This window comes from Seriola dumerili, unplaced genomic scaffold (assembly GCF_002260705.1).
Source record: "Seriola dumerili isolate Sdu_G_001 unplaced genomic scaffold, Sdu_1.0 BDQW01000319.1, whole genome shotgun sequence".
Taxonomy (NCBI): domain Eukaryota; kingdom Metazoa; phylum Chordata; class Actinopteri; order Carangiformes; family Carangidae; genus Seriola; species Seriola dumerili.
Window position 1 is genome coordinate 3,044,050 of NW_019174574.1, and position 18,828 is coordinate 3,062,877.

The following is an 18,828-nucleotide window of genomic DNA, read 5'->3' on the forward strand; positions in this document are numbered from 1 at the left end:
GACTCAAAAGTTGTGCTGCACTTCTCTGGAGTGTGGCTTGTAAACCTGAATCGACTCTCAGATATCACATGGAGTATTTTCCTTTTATGTATTATGTATTATTCATAAGCCTGATTCTGCACACACAAATCACATTATCTTTTATCAAAGTCTTCAGGCTCACCGAAACCTGACTGTATGTTCTAGTGAACAACCGGTGTAAGTTACAGCACCATCTTCTGGACACCACAAAGAATGAGTCTTTTTTTTAAATGAAAAAGTAAATTGTGGCATGAACAAATGTGTAGAATTGTAACATCAATAAATCTTTACACTCTGATTTTTGAGACATTGTTCAGTTTCTATTAAAAAGAGACCACTTTTAAATCAGCAGCTGTTTTAATAATTAATAATGGTAAGTGAAATTCATTTTAAGTAGAAATGTTAGTGAATACTGTCTTATGAAGAGCTGCCTAAAATGTCCTGGTTTGCCCTGCAATGGAAAGTTTATTTTTTTTTACTGTTATTATGTGTTTTTATGGGGATGCCAGAACGCACCTCAGGCCAGTAGCACACCTTATGGCCCCCCACAACCATAAAGAAATGCCTTACCTGTATCAGCTCAAGTTAGGGTCAAAATGATTTTGAAATTGTGAAGTGATGTTCACAAATAATTCCAAATGTAGTTGTAAATCACCTTTTTTTAAATATAGTTTTCTTAACCTTCCATATATTAATTAAACTTATATTATTATCATACACGGTTGCAACCTGTTATACAAATTAAAAATTCATCATATAGATTTTTTAAATATGTGTACATATACAATTTTCACAATGGGTATTTCATGTTATAAACATATATCTTTATATATGCAGAGGATGTACATATGTGATAATAATATATTCCCTTGTAGGTGACACATATGACAACATCACTCTTGATATGGGGAAAACTCTGAACTGTTTTTAACATTAGTTTTTCTGCGTTGGAGATGGAGTAAATAATTTACAAATACCATAAATCACATTAGAAATCGCTGAGATAAAAAAAAGTAGAGTAAAAGAAACATTAAGTGGAAAACAACATAGAATAATTAAATATTTATCAAAATTGTCATTGTCATTGTACATAATTGTGCTTTATGTGTCTTACTGTAAATCTTCAGTTTGGTGGTTTTAGTTTTTTTGTAATATATAATCCTTAGTTAGTGTTTTATTTTGAAATGTCTGACAGGAAATACTTGTTTCCTTTTCAAGCCGCTCTAACCCTGAAGCTACGACAGTGAAGCACATTAACGAACCTGCACGCAATCTGAACCATGGGGCCGACAGGTGAATAATCCTCTGATGTTTTTACTGTAACTGACGGAGTTTAGAGAGAAATCGTGTCTGTGATCGACAGGTCTTCTGTCTGTCTGTGTCTGTTGTCATTTACAGTTAATTCGCTTTAACCTTAGTCTTAGCGCTAACCTTAGCTAGCTGCGGTGCTCCGGGCTACAGCTATCTGAGCCAGGTAATTCAAATTCACCTGAAGAATAACGTCGTTAACGGCTCAGTGGATGATGACCGAAAGGAAGCCGCTGTGTGGGTAAAATGTGCCACTCGGTTCGCCGCTATTCTGGCGTTATTCTCTCCGGTTGTAGCGTGTTAGCTCGCTGTGCTAACTAACTGTTGAGCGATGTGTAATTCTGTAACGGAGAAGCTACGATTCCATCCCCAGATACGGCGCTGTCGTTAGCTGATGTTAGCAACTGATATGGCAGTTGATGGGAAAGTTCAGGGAAACTTAACCGATCGATTTTTGCTCCTCTTACTGATGTGAAAGCGTGTTAGACAGTTTAGATAAAGCCTAGACACTGTCTGAAACTCACTGTCACTCTGTGAAACCTTGTGAAAATGCATAGGGACATTTCACTGCTTGTTTATGTCTATAATAGATAATATCAGACCAGGTCCACACCAAAAACTTCTATTTGGCGGTATTATTATATACATTTATTATATAGTGTATGATGCCATATACGGTGCTAAACTGCTTATATTTTAATTGCCAAGTACTTTGTGACGTATAAATAACTGAACAATATATACAGCTTTCTCTGTGTTTGCTGTCAGTGTCACTTGTCCCCTCTGCCTTAGCTTCCTTTCCATGTTGGCTGCTCTCTTCCTCTTCTCATACAGCTCTCACTTCAGTAGCTGCTCTCCCTTCCTCACCCTCTGTTGTTGCTATGTTTGAAGCCTGGAAATACACAAAACAAATTAGCTGGTACCACTTTACAATAAGACTATGCTTATAAGGTTTGTAACTAGTTTATTAATTAGCTTGTTAACACTTTATAAATCATTTATAAGCTGTTAGCTTATGTTATGGTTAGCACATTAGATCAGTGGTTCCCACCTGTGGGTTGAGTTCTTCCTTCACCGCTGATCTGTCTTGTCTTTTTATGTCTGTCTGTTCTTTCCTGTCCCCATGATGTCCCATCTTATCTTCTTCTTTCCCGTCAGAATCAGAAACAGGTTTTCACAGTAATTTGCCGTTGTGTTGTTGTGGTGCATAACGGTCAAAAATACACAAAGTAAAAGAAAAAACATAGACCACAAAATATAGTTTCATCACAAGTGAATGATGAATCAAAGGATGTTTCTGTCTTCGTAGGCCGCGTCCTGCGAACGATGCCGCCCCTGAATTGGGACACAGCTATACACTGAGCAGCTCAGAGGCTACCAGCAGCTACCCGCATCTTTTAATGTGGAATGTTTTCTTAGGGGTTACTCAGTCTATACTAATGTTATTATGACAACTTTGACCATTTCATTTGTTTTTATTAGCTCTCTCCATGACATAGGCTTTAGTGATGATCAGAGCTTCAAGCGCTTCAACTGTATAGAAATGTAAACCGGATTACGTTATATATTTTATAAAAAGTAGTGGAGTGTCGTTCCAGAGCACTACATCTATGGGTGGATGGGGGGGGGGCGTTACGTTATGTAACCCTATGAGCAAGAGAGAAAGAGGAGTGACCAAAAAACCGAGTTTATACCGTTTTGCTGCCCAAAACTACTCCAAAAGTTTTATTTACAGACATAAAAAGCAGCAAGATCAGAAACTGAACTAAATGATGTGTTCTGTCCGACTGTCGTTCTCCTCCGCTCTTTAATCACAGTGCAGGTCCCCCACACAACAAGCAGCTTCATTACAATCAGTTGATCAGAGTGTGTGATTGCATGTTGCAATCATGGTTATATCGGTTATATACGTGAAACTCTGGCAGGCAAATTAAATTTAGTATTGATTTAATACACCAATAATAAGTTACTATTTTAATGGGAAAACAAACCAAATATCGTCTCAAGTCATCAAGCATCAATTGGCGATCGTTCTGATGATCGTCTATCACAGTCAAAGTCCATCGGCACTCCCTATGTCCTGTTATATCTCACCTGTCCTGTTTACTTGTCACAGGTGAGGTGGTGTTTGGCAGTCTGGTGCCAGTCTGCTCTGAGAACCGGCTACGTTGGGACCTGAACCCAGAGCAGATCCAGCAGCTCTCGGATGAGCTCATCATCAACACCAAAAAGGTGTACGACCGCGTTGGAGCGCTGGACCTCGACGGCGTCACCTTCGAGAACACGCTGAAGGCGCTCGCCGACGTGGAGGTCGAGTACACCGGTCAGTGTCAACAGTGATTTTCTACATGCTGAAGCGTTCCCATGTTGTCCAGTGTCTTTAAGTCTGGTCGTTTTCACAGCTGAAAGCGTGATGCTGTTTTTTATTTACCTGTTCATGTTCATGTTCCTGTACATGTTACTCACAGACAGAAGTCTGAAGACAGACAGAAGTTGGACAGTTCTGTGTGTACGACTGATTAAATAAGACACAAATAAGACAGAAGTGCTGATTAACAGTTTATCACTAGGGCCTTCACTTCTGTTGATGTGCAGAGCAGCCATCTTGGATTTTGTGGTTGAGGTTCTTCCAACTTTCTGAGTCAGAAATGATTAATTTTTCTCTTTTTCAAAGATTTTCTAGAAGAGAAAAGATCATCACTTTTTCTGAAAGCACAAGTTCTCAACTTCAAACATTCTGTTAAACCAACAGTTTAAAATGTAAATATGATCAGTTTATTATTTCTTTACACAAAGAAAAGAAGCAGAGCTTTACACATCACTTCACTGCAATTATGATCTCTGTCGGACTCACAAATGTATCCGCAGTTTGTTTGTGATCTGCTTGTGAGCTCAGCCAACAGAGTCTTCGTTGACGGCCTGTCCGCAGGTCTTTAAGTCTTAAAAAGAACTGAATTTAGTTTCTCCAAAAACATATTTAGTAGGCATTAAAGGGTCAGAAATCTCATTTACAAATGTTAAAGCTTGTCTCTCTCTTTTAGACTGTGATGTAAAATGTTTTCTGTTTGTGATTTCAGCCGTCAGGAGACATCACACACTTCTAAACTTAAAGTGTGATTGTTGACAGTGGATTGTTCAATCCTTTTTGAAAAAGTAATTCTGGTTTTCCATCAGACTTTCATATTTTAGCTGGTATGATTGTGAAAAAAAAAATTAAAGATAAAAGTTAAAAAGAAACATAATTTTTACATGGTGAACCTGTAGAAACCCTGACAGAGCTGAAGTTAGTTTAAGTTTTGTATTGTCCAGCTGCACTTTGATGAGATTACCGCCTTAGGAGAATGGAGTGTTAAATCTGTACTGGGCTCCTGTGGGGTTAGTAACTCATCTTTTTTCACAGCTTTGATCTGTAATCCTGAACAACACCTGCTGCATTAGTTATCATGGACTCTGAGGTTTAACCCCAAAATGATCTGGTTAACACGCTAATCCTGCTTGGTGATCCCAGGAACTGTTTTTAAAACTGTTCTTGACGGTGTGTTCAAGGACTCTCTGATATTTGAGATTTGATAGACAAACAGGGCAAACATGGAAGCTGTGATAATGTAACTTAAATCAGAAAGGCAGCACTCACAGGCATCAGCAAGGGCGAGTTTAAAATAACACCAAAAAATTCAAAAATATATTTACAAAATGTACAATAAGTAGAACTTTTTTAGTTTTCCAAGACAAAAACGGACAAAAATCAAATGACTTAAATGTGACAAACTAAGGTGTCGGTGTAAAAGTTTCTTATAGTAGCTAAAACAATGTCACAGGTTAATTGACCCTCCAGATACTTCTGTACAGTTGACAGACAATGAACCTGAACGTAAAGAGGGAAAACAGCATGAACCTGACAGCGCGGGCAGGTCATTGGTCCATTGTGAGCTCTGCAGTGACGCTCTGAGTCAGCACAGTCAGTATGTGAAGGTAAAGACACGTCAGCAGTTTGTAGAGAAAGCAGCTGAACCAGCTGCAGTTTTTACAATAGACTCGGAGGCTTTGTTTGGAGGCAGCTGAAAACCTGAAAACACCTCCAACATAGAAATATTTTTACCGCAGCTCTGATTTTATCATCAGATCACACAAACTCTCATCGCTGTAAAAACTTTTAGTGATGACTGAGAGCCTGCAAGAAGGAAAATAAGCACAGTGCTGGTTATCACTGTGGGAGAAAGAGAAAATCAGTGAAATTAAAGACATGATAAAAGTCTAAATTATGAGATACTTCAGAGTACAGTCTACACCTGATGACATGTCCCTAACATCTGCTGGCGGTTGGTTATTTATCATCAATCTAGTGCGGAGGGGCTTCAAATGTACGAGGGATAACCACCATCATGTCTTATGTTTTAAAATGAAATAGACCTGGTCTATATGAAAAGTGTCCTAGGATAAATTCTGAGCTAAGCTCAAAGTACTATATGAGAAATTGAAAATAATAAAGTGGAAATTGCACAATTTTGCAATGAGAGGCTTAGACAAATATTCAAAATTCTAAATCAGAAGTTACTGAGAAATTATGAGACTGAATCCAAATTGTGACTGAATTTCAAGAAATCACAGAAAATAAAATTAAGCTGCTTAAACAAAATATCAAAATAGAAGATACTGAGGCATAATTATGAGACAGTAAAATGAAATCACAAGGTGCTAAATTGAATGTATGAAATGCTGCATCAAATTTAAGAGAATATAAATTGAAATAACGAGATGCTAAATTGAAACTGAGATGGTAAATAAGTGAACATTTTGAAAATTCTTTAAATTTTGACCAATGCCTGTGTGTAAAGATGGACAACATCCCTCTCTAAAACTAAAGCCCAAAAGTTTCAGTCACCTCTGGTGGCTGGCTGTAGTGGCACACGTTAAATACGTTTTTCCCAAAGATGGTTATTTCAGGTCGTTTTTATCATGTTGATTTATGTTCAAGTGTTCATGTTTGTGATAAGTTTGGTTTTAATTAGTTACTTGCTGCCAGAAAAACAAGGTGTGGCATCATTATTGACAAAAACAGCGGCAGATTAATCACTAATAAAAATATAATAATGATGGTTGCAGTTCCAGTCACCTTAGATCTTGTTGGATTTAGACAGTTCAGTTGAATAAATCCATCAAATTCAGAGTGATGTTATGTTCCATCTCTTCTAACTGACCCCGCCCCTCTCACGTCTAACTGTCATGCATAACCCCGCCCCTGTGTCTCAGTCCAGAGGAACATGCTGGACTTCCCGCAACACGTGTCTCCGAGTAAGGAGGTCCGAGCGGCGAGCACCGAGGCCGACAAACGCCTGTCGGAGTTCGACGTGGAGATGAGCATGAGGGAGGACGTCTACCAGAGGATCGTCGCCCTGGAGGTGAGCTGACCTCACAGCACTGTTGACCAATCAGCAGACAGATCGATAGGTAGATGATTGATTGATAGGTCTGTCGGCCATCCTAGTCTCCTGCTTTTTTCCCCCTTCTCACATGGGACACTTCTGCTCAGCTCCAGACTCATGTTCTACCTGAACCTGATGCGACAGAAGAACATATGGCCTTTATACCTTTATACCAGACCTGCTGACATTTCAGCTCTATACTGGTGAACTAACACTATCAGAAACAGTACGGTAGTAGAAAATCAGCTACTGCTGCACTATCTCTTATTCTATTTACATATATTTTATAATACCATATGAACATATTTTTTGTCGTGAGATTTATTTATTTATTTATTTTTATCGACAGGATATCATATAAATTATTATTACATATTTTTGTTGGCGCATATATATCTGTCCATTATATGTTCTCTTCGTGTCACACTAGTTTTTGTTATGCAAAGTCACTAATAAAAAGAAGAAGGAAGAAATCAGGTACTGCTTTTACAAGTTCCAAAGAATATTTTTAAACCAGTTTTGTCTCTTTGAGGTAAAAACCCATTTAAGTTGCAGTACTTCTCATTTCAGTTTTAGTTTAGGATTTGCATCCACTCTGTCGGATGTTCCTCATTCTCACTGAGTGTTTTTGTCTCTCTGTGCAGAAGAAGATCGATCCTGAAAGCCTGACAGCAGAGTCCAAGCGTTATATGGAGCGACTGATCAAACTGGGGAAGAGGAATGGCCTCCACCTGCCCAAAGAGACACAAGAGGTGACCACTGCTTCTTCACGCAGGACACATTTAAAAAGGAAAGCCAGTGTTCCCTTTAGCAAAGAGAATCATTGGTCGAGCTTCATCACCTTCAAATTCTGTAGTGAATTCTATAGTATACTAAATCTGATTAGATTTTGGTGCTTAAATGTCAAAGGTCAAGGTCATGGTGCTCTCACTTTTTAGCCATTACTCAAGACTTCACAGCAATTATGGAAAAAATTTCACACAGATGGTTCATATTTTCTCTGACTCTGGATAAACAGGGATATAACCTGAAACTAGTCTGAGTGGAGGAGGCAGACAACCACCAGGAGGTGACTCTAGTCTGTCCTTTAATATTGACCGACCATCTGGAAGTATAAGTAATGTATACTCGCATACTCATAAAGATTTCAATAATATTTTGTGAATAGCTTCCTATAGTATTTTCTATAATGTCTGTGCGGAGTCTTATTGTGGATTTAAAAAACCTCTTTTCAACTCCAGAATGAAAAAAATCTTCAAATTTGATAAAACAGCAGTTTCATGTCAGAGGTTTACATGAAGACTGTGGCTGAAAAGCACAGCTCTCTTCACAATGAAGGCTGAAGCAGCTCTGTCATTAACTGAAATGTTAACTGATTTTCTTTTTTATTTGTTTTACTCAGTTGCAGCTCTGTTCAGCTCTAGCTGAGACATTTCTGACTGCTAACTCACCCAAAACAAACAAATCAAGTAACAGAAACGAATCAGACGTTCTGCAGTTAAACCAGTCCAGTACTGATGCTGTGGATTAGCTCAGCAGCAACATGTAACAGATGATTCTCCTCACGAGTGTGAAGCTTTACAACACAGGACGTCTGTGATCAATTTATAATTTATATTCGTTATTTCACATCATTAAGAGAAACTGTTATCCGTGGTAATGGTTATGCTGCCTATCGGTTGCTGAGGAACATGGGTCAAATCCTCTTATCCCTGTTTATTTAACATTGATACAAAAATCTGCAATAACCTACAAACCCAATATTCCCATGAATCAATTCTGTTCATTGATCAGCAACATTTCCCATAAAGGTCTCATTAAACCAGGTATATTAAGAGAGTAGCGCAAACGTAACATCAAAATCTCTGACTGACTTATCTCTCTTGTCTCGCAGCGTATCGTTGTTTTCAGATCTGATCTCAGGTCTGGTTTCAAACTCTCTGTGGTCTCTCCTCCTCCTCCTTTTTCACTCTTCTGTAACAGGAGATCAAAACTATCAAGAAGAAGCTGAGCAACCTTTGCATCGATTTCAACAAGAACCTGAACGAGGACACCACCAGTCTCTCCTTCAGCCGAGACGAGCTGGGTGAGTCTGCTGCCCCCTGGACCTTTCAGTCAGTCCCACCTGGTCTTCCTCTTTGTCTATTAAGACCTGTCTGTTTCAGGTGGCCTTCCCGAGGACTTCCTGAGCTCTCTAGAGAAAGACGGAGAGAAGCTGAAGGTCACTCTTAAGTATCCTCATTACTTCCCCACCATGAAAAAATGCTTCGTCCCAGAAACCCGCAGGAAGCTGGAGGAGGCCTTCAACTCCCGCTGTAAAGGGGTGAGACAGGAACACTCTGTCTCTGTCTTTGTCTCTGACTCTGTCCCTGACTCTGTCCCCATCTCTGTCTTTGTCTCTGACTTTGTCTTTGTCCCCATCTCTGTTTTTGTCTCTTACTCTGTCCCTGACTCTCTGACCCTGTCTCTGACTCTGTCTCTGACTCTGTCCCTGACTCTCTGTCTCTGTCCCTGACTCTGTCTCTGTCTCTGTCCCTGACTCTGTCCCTGACTCTGACTCTGACTCTGTCTCTGACTCTGTCTCTGACTCTGACTCTCTCTGACTCTGTCTCTGACTCTCTGACCCTGTCTCTGACTCTGACTCTGTCTCTGACTCTCTCTCTGACTCTCTGACCCTGTCTCTGACTCTGACTCTCTCTGACTCTGTCTCTGACTCTCTGACCCTGTCTCTGACTCTGACTCTGTCCCTGACTCTGTCTCTGACTCTCTGACCCTGTCCCTGACTCTGACTGTATGAAAATAATTGTTGTCTGTAATGCAGCTGTTAGCAGAGACGTCCTGAAGGATGTGACCGTGTTAAATTCTGTTTTAGTTTCAGGATTATTCTGGTTTATTACAGCTTGAGTCTCATTTCTATCAGTAATAATAACACTGTTGAGACCTGGGAACATGGTGAGGTTGTTAAAAAGAGCAGCAGCATCCTGTAATGATCCTTTAAAGGCCTGAACCATTGTCTTAATGCCCCGTGTGTTTCCAGGAGAACTCGGTCATCCTGAAGGAGCTGGTGGAGCTTCGGGCCCAGAAAAGTTCTCTGCTCGGCTTCAGCACACACGCCGACTTCGTCCTGGAAATGAACATGGCCAAATCTGGAAAGAAGGTGGCCTGCTTCCTAGGTGAGTCCTGTTGTTCATGTTCTTCTTATTTTCATACTACAAACTGTCGCACATTCCACTATTCTAACTGCACATTGTAATATTTGTATTCTAGTTATATTTTATTGTGAAATCTTCCTTTCTTATTGAAGCTATCTGACCCGCAGTACGGTTCCTGTGTTTATTGTTATGAACCAAAACACAAAAGCAAACATCCTGTAACATTAACAGCTCCAGACCTCCTCCTCTGTGTCCAGGCAGTTATCATCATCTTATCTGTGTTGCTGTCACCTGATAAGACTTGAAACAAACAGTGAAGTAACTGTTGAAACAAGAAGCTACTGATGATTGAAATTCTGTCCTATCACCAAACTTGGCTTCATGTTTTCTGCTGTAAACGGTTTGGAAGCATTTAGTGTTTTATTTCTGCTGCGAGGCGTCGAGAGGTCAAACAAAGAGAGTTTACCTCTGCAGGTGATCAGATACCGTGAAGTCATTCACTTCAGTGTTGGGACTTCACCGTGCATGAACGCAGCTGTTCTCCTCTCCTGACTCTTTCCTCTCGTTCTCTGTCGTGTTTCAGAGGAGCTGGCCTGTAAGCTGAAGCCTCTGGGTGTTGAAGAGCGAGCGGTCATCCTCAAGCTGAAGGAGAAGGAGTGTCAGAAAAGAGGCCTGCCTTTCAACGGAGAGCTGCACGCCTGGGACACCCGCTACTTCATGACCCAGGTGAGGGCTGCACACCTGGGTCACCTGTTACCACAGACATGTTTACAAAGATCAGAGACATAAAAAAAGAATCCCTCCTCCAGAAGACGAACCACAGCCAGACCCTGCAGGACACAGGAGTGACATCAGAGACAAAGCACTTCCAATGTAGAATTACAAAATAAAACAAATTTACATAAGTACAAACTAAAAAATGAATATCCAACAAGACAAATTCACAGTTTAATTCAAATTGAATCCGTAAACACAAACACAGCTGCTGTTTTTCCATCCTGAGCGTAATATTCTAAATTCATCAACAACAACTTGAGTTTAAACGCACAGTGTGTTACTTCTGCTCTCTCAATCAAAACAATAAAAGAAGAATACAAGAAAAGACGGCGGTGGATGACGTCATGAAATAGCGAGGGATCATGGGAGTTGTTGTCTTGACCACCATTACCGTAAGCTCCTCCCGGTTTGGATTCCTTCAGTGTCAGTGGTTCAGGAAATCAAACAGACCTGGTGATTCAAAAAACACTGAATAAAGCAGTTTGACATTTAAAGTCGGTGTTGGAGCGACGCTGTACGGAGGACAGACACTTAGGGAAGAGTTGGAGCTGAGATTGATGCTGACCTTTGTTCTGATTGTTTCTCTGATAACTTATGAACCAGATGTTTCTCTTTAAAAATCAGTGATTGTGGGTGCTGCCGCGGCTCACCTGGTTGAGCATTTACCACAAATGCTTAGCCCTACCTGCCCAGGTCCGAGTCCGACCCGTAGCCCACATGTCATCCCCTTCAGCGGACACGGGACGTCTTGGAGTAGCTTGAAACTGAGACTGCTTACCTTTGTTTCTCTGATAACTTATGAAGCAGACGTTCAGCAGGTTTTTACCAGCAGCTGAATTATCCACAGAGGTGTCCTCCTCTCCATAACAAACAGATCAGGGGATCAAAACCGGCAGAAACACACAGAAAGCAGTTTACCTTTAAAAATCACTATTTCGTGGCGCCCCGGCTGAGCTGCTCACCTGTTGGAGCGTATACCACAGAGGCTTAGTCCTACCAGTCCGACCCGTGGCCCGCATTCCACCCCCACCCCCACTTCTCCAGCTGCTGGGAGCTGAGCTATCTAACGTTTTCCTGCTTTTTTTCTCTGATAACTTCAGATCCAGACGTCCGATAACTAAAATCCTTCATCAGGTGTGAAAAGTGTATGTAGCGTAAAACTAGATAAAAGTCCTTTTTGAGCTCCTGCCAGGCAACTACAATCCAGGCCCATGCTCATAGAGGATATGATGTCATTGACAGTAGACCACATGACACTGAGCGTTATCATAATAAAGTTATGTATTTCTCTAGGTTTGCAAATTACTAGAAACAAACATCAAATGAAACAAAGCGTCAAAGTGAAACTGTTGGATGGTTTACTGGTCACAGGTCTGAATGATGAATCATATTTACACTGGAATCTGGATTTAAATCACAAATACCTCAATTTTAATTATAGCTTATATAATTAACAAGAGCTGTCAGTGTTGAAGGTCCTCAGTCAGATATCAAACATTGTTGAACATAATTTAATTTTCTCTGATTTTATTCTGTTGTAACAGGCTCATAACATTTTGTCACTATTACTGTAACTGGATTAATATGTAGCTCTTATTAATAGATACAACAACACTTAAATATATTTGACTTTAGTCTAGGGCTGCACGATATGCAAAAAAAATCATATTGCAATCATATGAAAAATCATATTGAGTCACGATTTCATTTTCACTGAAAAAAATATAAAAATGATGATATTGTCATTTTTGAATTCTTTTTTTAATATTGTGATTTTTCTTCTTTTGTCTTGTACCAAACAATTTGTAGTCCGGGCGTCTCTGTAGCACCACAACACTTATAGTGCTAACAATGCACAACAATGTGACATATTTTACTTTTATCAAAAAATTGCAACTCCTGTGATTTGGATATTACACTTGATCATATTGAGATCTTGATTATATTTCGATTAATTGTGCAGCTCTACTTCTTTGAGTAATGAAAGTTTACCACCACTGTCATATCTGAATAGCACGTTTGTCATTATTCTTGCCAGTGACTGAAACAATGTGATATTAAAATGACATTGAAAGCTTAAATCAGGCACTGATGGTTTTGAATCTTAAACCCCCCCCCCAGGTGGAGGAGACCCAGTATGCTGTGGACCAGAACCTGTTGAAGGAGTACTTCCCCATGGAGGTGGTGACTCAGGGTCTGCTGGACATCTACCAGGAGCTCCTCGGTCTGTCCTTCAAGCTGGTGGAGGGAGCTGCCGTCTGGCATCCTGACGTCACTCTGTACTGTGTGAAGGACCGCAGCAGTGGACAGATGGTCGGCCAGTTCTACCTGGACCTCTACCCCAGGTGAGGACTCACACGGCGGTCCTGTTAATTAGCTTCTTTTGTCAGCAGTATATTTATGAACACACTCTGTCCTGCATCCAGGAGGAGGGAGGCCAATGTAAAAATCGGGCTGTTGCTCACAGATATAAACAATGATCACCACACATGAACAACAACAACAATTAAAAACAATTACAGATCAAACTGTATCAGTAAAACAAGAAGAGTTGAGCTGAATGTGAGGATCAGAAAACGGACAAAAGCTCAACATTGACTTTTATCTATTATTAATCCACATACACTTTTTACACCTGGTGGTTCTCAACTCTGTATTTGAGCCAGATGAAGGATTTTAGTCCTGTGTCCACTGAAGAGCATCTGTGGATCTCTGGTTTTAAAGTCAAACTGCTTTAATCAGTGTTTCTACCTGTTATAATCACCTGGTCAAACTGGGAGGAGCTTACAGTAATGGTGGTAAAGACAACAACTCCCACGTTCCCATACTATTTCATGACATCACCCGACAGCAATTTTTCTTATTGTTTTGATTGAGAGACCCCTAGAGGCAGAAGTGACGGACTGTGTGTTTAACTCTGCTGTCAATGTCTCCATCAGTGTAGCAACTGAAGTACAGAGTTTGGAACGTCTGCTGGAGGTGGCCAACGTGACTTTTCTTTTTTTAAGAAAAAAGTATTTTTGGCTGATGCTTTTCAGGCACTTCTGTATCATTAGTTGCCAGATTTGTAGCTGTAACTCACTAAGCAGTGAAGTGTGTCAGCTCTGTCTGAATGTCCTCAGGTGTTCTCATTGTCTCCTCTCCTACCTGTCCTGTGCAGGGAGGGGAAGTACGGTCACGCCGCCTGCTTTGGCCTCCAGCCTGGCTGCCTGCTGCCCGACGGCACACGGCAGATGTCGGTGGCGGCCATGGTGGCCAACTTTAGCAAGCCGACGGCCGACGCTCCATCTCTCCTGCAGCACGACGAGGTGGAGACGTACTTCCACGAGTTCGGCCACGTCATGCACCAACTCTGCGCTGAGGTGAATTTAAAAGTCTGGTCTCCAGCAGGAAACACTTTTCTGTAGACGCCATGTTTGGGTCTTAATGTTTAACCACGTCTATAGGTCAGAGCAGCAGCTTGGGTTCTGTGGAGATACAGAACATGTACTAATGATTCAGTAGTGATGCATCACGTCTGTATCACTGTATTAGCTGAATAAAATAAATCTCAAATTTCATTTTCAGAATCAAAACAAACGATATGATCTGGGCTGGTAGTTTCAGTATTTGTTTATTGGAAGTCAGTGTAGTGTCATCCAGCTTTTAGTCATGACTGAGAGCAGCAGCTTTGGTTCAAAGAACAATGAGTAAAGACAGAAACAGTTTTTAAAACAGAGATTTGGGTGGAATTAGTTTTTGAGACAATGAGTGAAATAAGTGTGTTTGCAGGCGGACTATGCCATGTTCAGCGGGACTCATGTGGAGCGGGACTTTGTGGAGGCTCCATCTCAGATGCTGGAGAACTGGGTTTGGGAGAAGGAGCCTCTGCAGAGGATGTCCAAACACTACAAGACTGGCAACAGCATCCCAGACGAGCTGCTCGACAAGCTCATCAAGTCCCGCCTCGCCAACACCGGCACGTACTACTACTACTACTACCACTGCTACTACTACTACTACTGCAGAACCACGAGTACTACACAGGAAACGCAGCTGGTGCAGTACTGACCGTGGATCTATTAAAAACTTGTCTGATGTGATATGAGGGAGTTCGCAGTGATAAAATACTAAATCACAGACCCCTGGTGGATCATCATGGCGTTCAGCAGTCAGTCACTTCCTCTTTCTGTCAGTTGAAGTTCATTTCTATCCAGTTTTTAGTGCCTCAGATGAATTTTTTGCAGAATCTTAATTTCATATAATGCTCCAAACTAACAGGATGTTGACAGGAAAGGAAGATACTTTTACAGTGCACAGAGAATTGTTTTTAGACCGGCTCTTATCTTTGTTTTTATTCTCATGAATTACTGTTTAAGTTTATCTCTTTGGGATTTTATAAATCATTTAATATATTAAAAAAAATCACTTTTTGGTTGACTTATTAAAAACAGTCAAACGTGGACAATGGATCACCAGAGACAGTTCTTGTTTTTAATTGATCACAAGCTGAAGAAGTTGAGAACCACTGATATGATGTCGGTTTTAATCTGGGCTGACGTTCAAAACTTGTCATGTGCATGAGGAGAAGACGTGATGAAGTTTGTCATACATATGTCGCAACAGTAAACTGAAGTAACAAGAGGACTTTGACACGTCATGGCGGATTTACAGAAAAGTAACTAGAAGGAAGTCAGAGGTCAGATCTCTGTCAAGGCCAACGTCAAACAACATGCACCAATCTTCATAGAAAAAAATTCAAATTCATAGTAAATGATCAGGATCTGTCCCAAAATGTACCTGGTCCATGTTTCATCGCTGCACTAAGTTCTGTGAAAAATGGTTCAGGACTTGTTGTGTCACCCTGCAAACAAACAAACAAACAATCACACAGACAGACAGACAGACAGGTGAAACATTGTGGAGTGACACGTGTGTCTGATGCTACAAAAGGTGAACTTGTGTCAGGGTGTCTGGTCTGTATTGTTCACTGTGATCACTGTGACTCCTGCAGGTCTGTTTAACCTGAGGCAGATCGTTCTTGCTAAAGTGGATCAGGCTCTTCACACCAGGAACGGACTAGACCCTGCAGAAGAGTACGGACGCCTCTGTCAGGACGTCCTGGGAATCCCTGCTTCACCAGGTGACACTTTAAACACTTTCATCACCAGTTTATTTACAGGATGAATGAATGAGGATTTCTCAGTTAACAAGTTTTTATAGTGATGTTTTATGAGTTTTGTAAAGTGTGGGTAGATGCACTTTTCCTTTTTTGGACTAAATATGGTGTCAGGCCTGTCTGGTACAGGACACACCCCTCACCTGTCTGCCCGCTCAGGGCCTGAAGTTACATGAACGACACCAGATTAGCCTACTGGTTGTTATGTATGTGTTTGTGTCTTCTGTATATTTGAACCATTTAAAATGTATGTATTTCAAACCCTCTCATTTAAATGTTGATGATGAAGCTGAAGTGTGTAGGTCTGACAGTGAAGCTCTAAAGTAAGTGTTTAAGAACAAGGCTAGTGGATCTCACTGCTGACGTTTGGTTTGAATCTATTGTTCCTCAGCTGATGATGATAATAATAATAATATTTATATAGCATCATTCAAAACACAGTGACAAAGTGCTTTACAAGATAAAATTGAGGACGAACAATAAAAATGAATGATAAAAAAAAAAAAAAAAAAATACACATTTGAAAAGTTCAAGGTTTTTCAACATTGGGGGGCGGAGAAAAGTGTGACAATGAGGTTCAGTAAAATTAGATTAAATTAAGCAATAAAATAAACAGGAGAATGACTTAATATAATAATAGATTTAAGAAGTTTGAAGTAGATTGAGACGCTTAGCCCTGAGAACGCACATCTGTAAAAATATATCTTTAAGAGGGATTTAAAAGAGACTAAAGAGAATGATCAATGACTGAAATGACTGATGTTTAGGTTGCAGACTGTTGATCTCATCTCATCAGACAGGAAAGGGCTCCACCCAGTGGCCCAGTCCAGAACTACAACAGAACCAACAACTGACTTTTGATGCTCACACGAGTCACGAGTTTTAGTGACAGTTTGATCTGAAACATTTCACCAAAGTATACAGTATTTATATAATTAGATTCCAACAAAAATTAAAGTGGTGTTGATTATAAGTTTAAAAAAATGGACAGAATGTGATCATGCATCAAATAAAACAACAAATCAGATTAAAAACTTTAGATTAAGAAGATTAAATTTCTGTGACATGTTGTAAATCCTGCTGCTGAAACTGTTTCTTCAGGAAGTTTTACATTGATTTACTCTGAGCTGCAGCTTCTGTTTTATTGTAGATTGGATAGTCAGGTGATAAAATAATATAACTGAGCCTCCAGACTTTATCCTCACTGCTTCCGCCTCTGATCTCTCTGACCTTTGACCTCTCCCGGGTGTCCCGCAGGAACCAACATGCCAGCAACCTTTGGGCACCTGGCCGGCGGTTATGATGCTCAGTACTACGGTTACCTGTGGAGCGAGGTGTTCTCCATGGACATGTTCTATGCTCGCTTCAAGCAGGAGGGAATCATGAACCCCAAGGTCAGATCTGAGGACAGTCTATTCATCCTGTGCTCAAATCACAAGATACTGTAAAGAAAAACAGATACGTTGACACAAACATAAAAACAGACAACAAATAATATAAAGTATAAAACTGAGAGAAACAAGTGGGAAAAAAAGCATTACATTGGTGACTTTACAGCTTGTATGCAGGGTCTGAAAATGACTTCAGTAGTACATAGTGATGGGTTCTGATGGCTGGGTCCATGTTGGTTCATTCCAACGAATCCCTCATCAAATCTTTCATTCAGTCTCTGTCGATGTCTGTGGTGTCAGAATCAACAGACTAATTTCACATTACATTTACTAATTAACCGACATTATGGGTCCGGCTGCTCCTCCCAGAACATATGTAGACCAGGACTGTCCCTCACTTTCATTCCGATTTTGAGCCAATAAATCACATCAGTTTTTATTTAACTGCAATTTCATACCGTCACTGTAAAAAAAAAAAAAAAATTCATTTAAAGTCACACAACTAAAGTTTGACCTGATGCCTCATTGTTAATTCAGTCAGTCAGGAGCTACTTTTAGCCTGAGGATATTTCATGAATACGACTCCTGGATTGCAGAGCAGATGTTGACTGACTTAGTTTCTGTCTTCTGATTGGTCCTCCAGGTGGGTCTGGACTACAGGAAGTTCATCCTGCGGCCCGGTGGCTCTGAGGACGCCTCCGAGATGCTGAGGAAGTTCCTCGGGCGGGAACCCAAACAGGAAGCGTTCCTGCTGAGCAAAGGACTAATGGTGGAGCAGGGCACCAGCACGCCGTGTCCCTGCTGACCAATCACAGCAGCCGGCTCCACCCCACCCCCCCAAAAGCACTGGCCCACATAACAACGAACTGAGGAGATTTTCTAGAAAAAAAAAAACAGAGAAATGTTCCAAACATGGAAAAAACGACCCGTAAATAAAATGATTTGAGGTGATTTCTGTGTATGAATACCAGAAAACACAAAGCAGTGATTTGGCAGTCATCTTTTTTTTTTTCCTCATACAGGTAGCATAGGCTTTGTCTTCATTTTAAACCTCATCGCTTTTCCTGTTTCCTCTTCCGTCCACATGACTGTAGTTTTTGAGCCCCAAAAACAGAGAGTTTAGATACATAGATATAGATGTGAATACCAGCTGTGAAACTGAGTACAGAGCCTCCACAGGTTCATTTGGCAGATGTTTAGTTCAACAATCTTTTTCCACGAGTTTCCACATCAATGTTGATTTCTAGACGCTCTGATCAAACTGAATGATTTGAAGTGAAGAGGAAAACCTTCAACTCCTGACCTTGTTAACGTCCATATGATGTTTTTTATATAAGACATATGATGAGTGAAATAATCATCAATGCCATGACTGAGGGTTTCCACCTTGAACTGCAGTGAACCAAAGACAGTCTCATAAAAACAGATTCAGACAGCCAGGGTTTCATATGTCACAAACCTAAGGAACCAATCCTGTCAACTGGTGGGGACGGGGGGTGGGGCTAAATAAACCTGACATTTTGTCAGTACAGAGAGAGACAGTTAGCATTAGCACAACCACTAACACTGTGTCAGCCACTGCAGGTTACAAGCTAACA

At 40.6% G+C, this 18,828-nt stretch overlaps 1 protein-coding gene across 1 annotated transcript; it reads left to right on the forward strand.

Moving 5' to 3' along the window:
* The first annotated feature begins 1,301 nt into the window (after positions 1 to 1,301).
* thop1 (thimet oligopeptidase 1) lies at positions 1,302 to 18,168 on the forward strand. Its single transcript, XM_022759069.1, has 14 exons — positions 1,302 to 1,314; positions 3,446 to 3,652; positions 6,580 to 6,728; positions 7,397 to 7,504; positions 8,736 to 8,838; positions 8,918 to 9,075; positions 9,790 to 9,925; positions 10,488 to 10,630; positions 12,803 to 13,026; positions 13,842 to 14,043; positions 14,453 to 14,639; positions 15,675 to 15,803; positions 17,097 to 17,233; positions 17,874 to 18,168. The coding sequence occupies exons 1-14, from the start codon at positions 1,302 to 1,304 to the stop codon at positions 18,033 to 18,035; spliced, it is 2,058 nt and encodes a 685-aa protein (XP_022614790.1). The 3' UTR covers positions 18,036 to 18,168.
* Positions 18,169 to 18,828: the final 660 nt, after the last annotated feature.

What these genes read in the sequence shown, in the direction of transcription:
- thop1 (XM_022759069.1), top strand. An exon ending in CGTGGAGGTCGAGTACACCG is followed by an intron (nt 3,653 to 6,579) that starts GTCAGTGTCAAC and finishes CCTGTGTCTCAG; the next exon opens with TCCAGAGGAACATGCTGGAC. An exon ending in TGCACCAACTCTGCGCTGAG is followed by an intron (nt 14,044 to 14,452) that starts GTGAATTTAAAA and finishes GTGTGTTTGCAG; the next exon opens with GCGGACTATGCCATGTTCAG.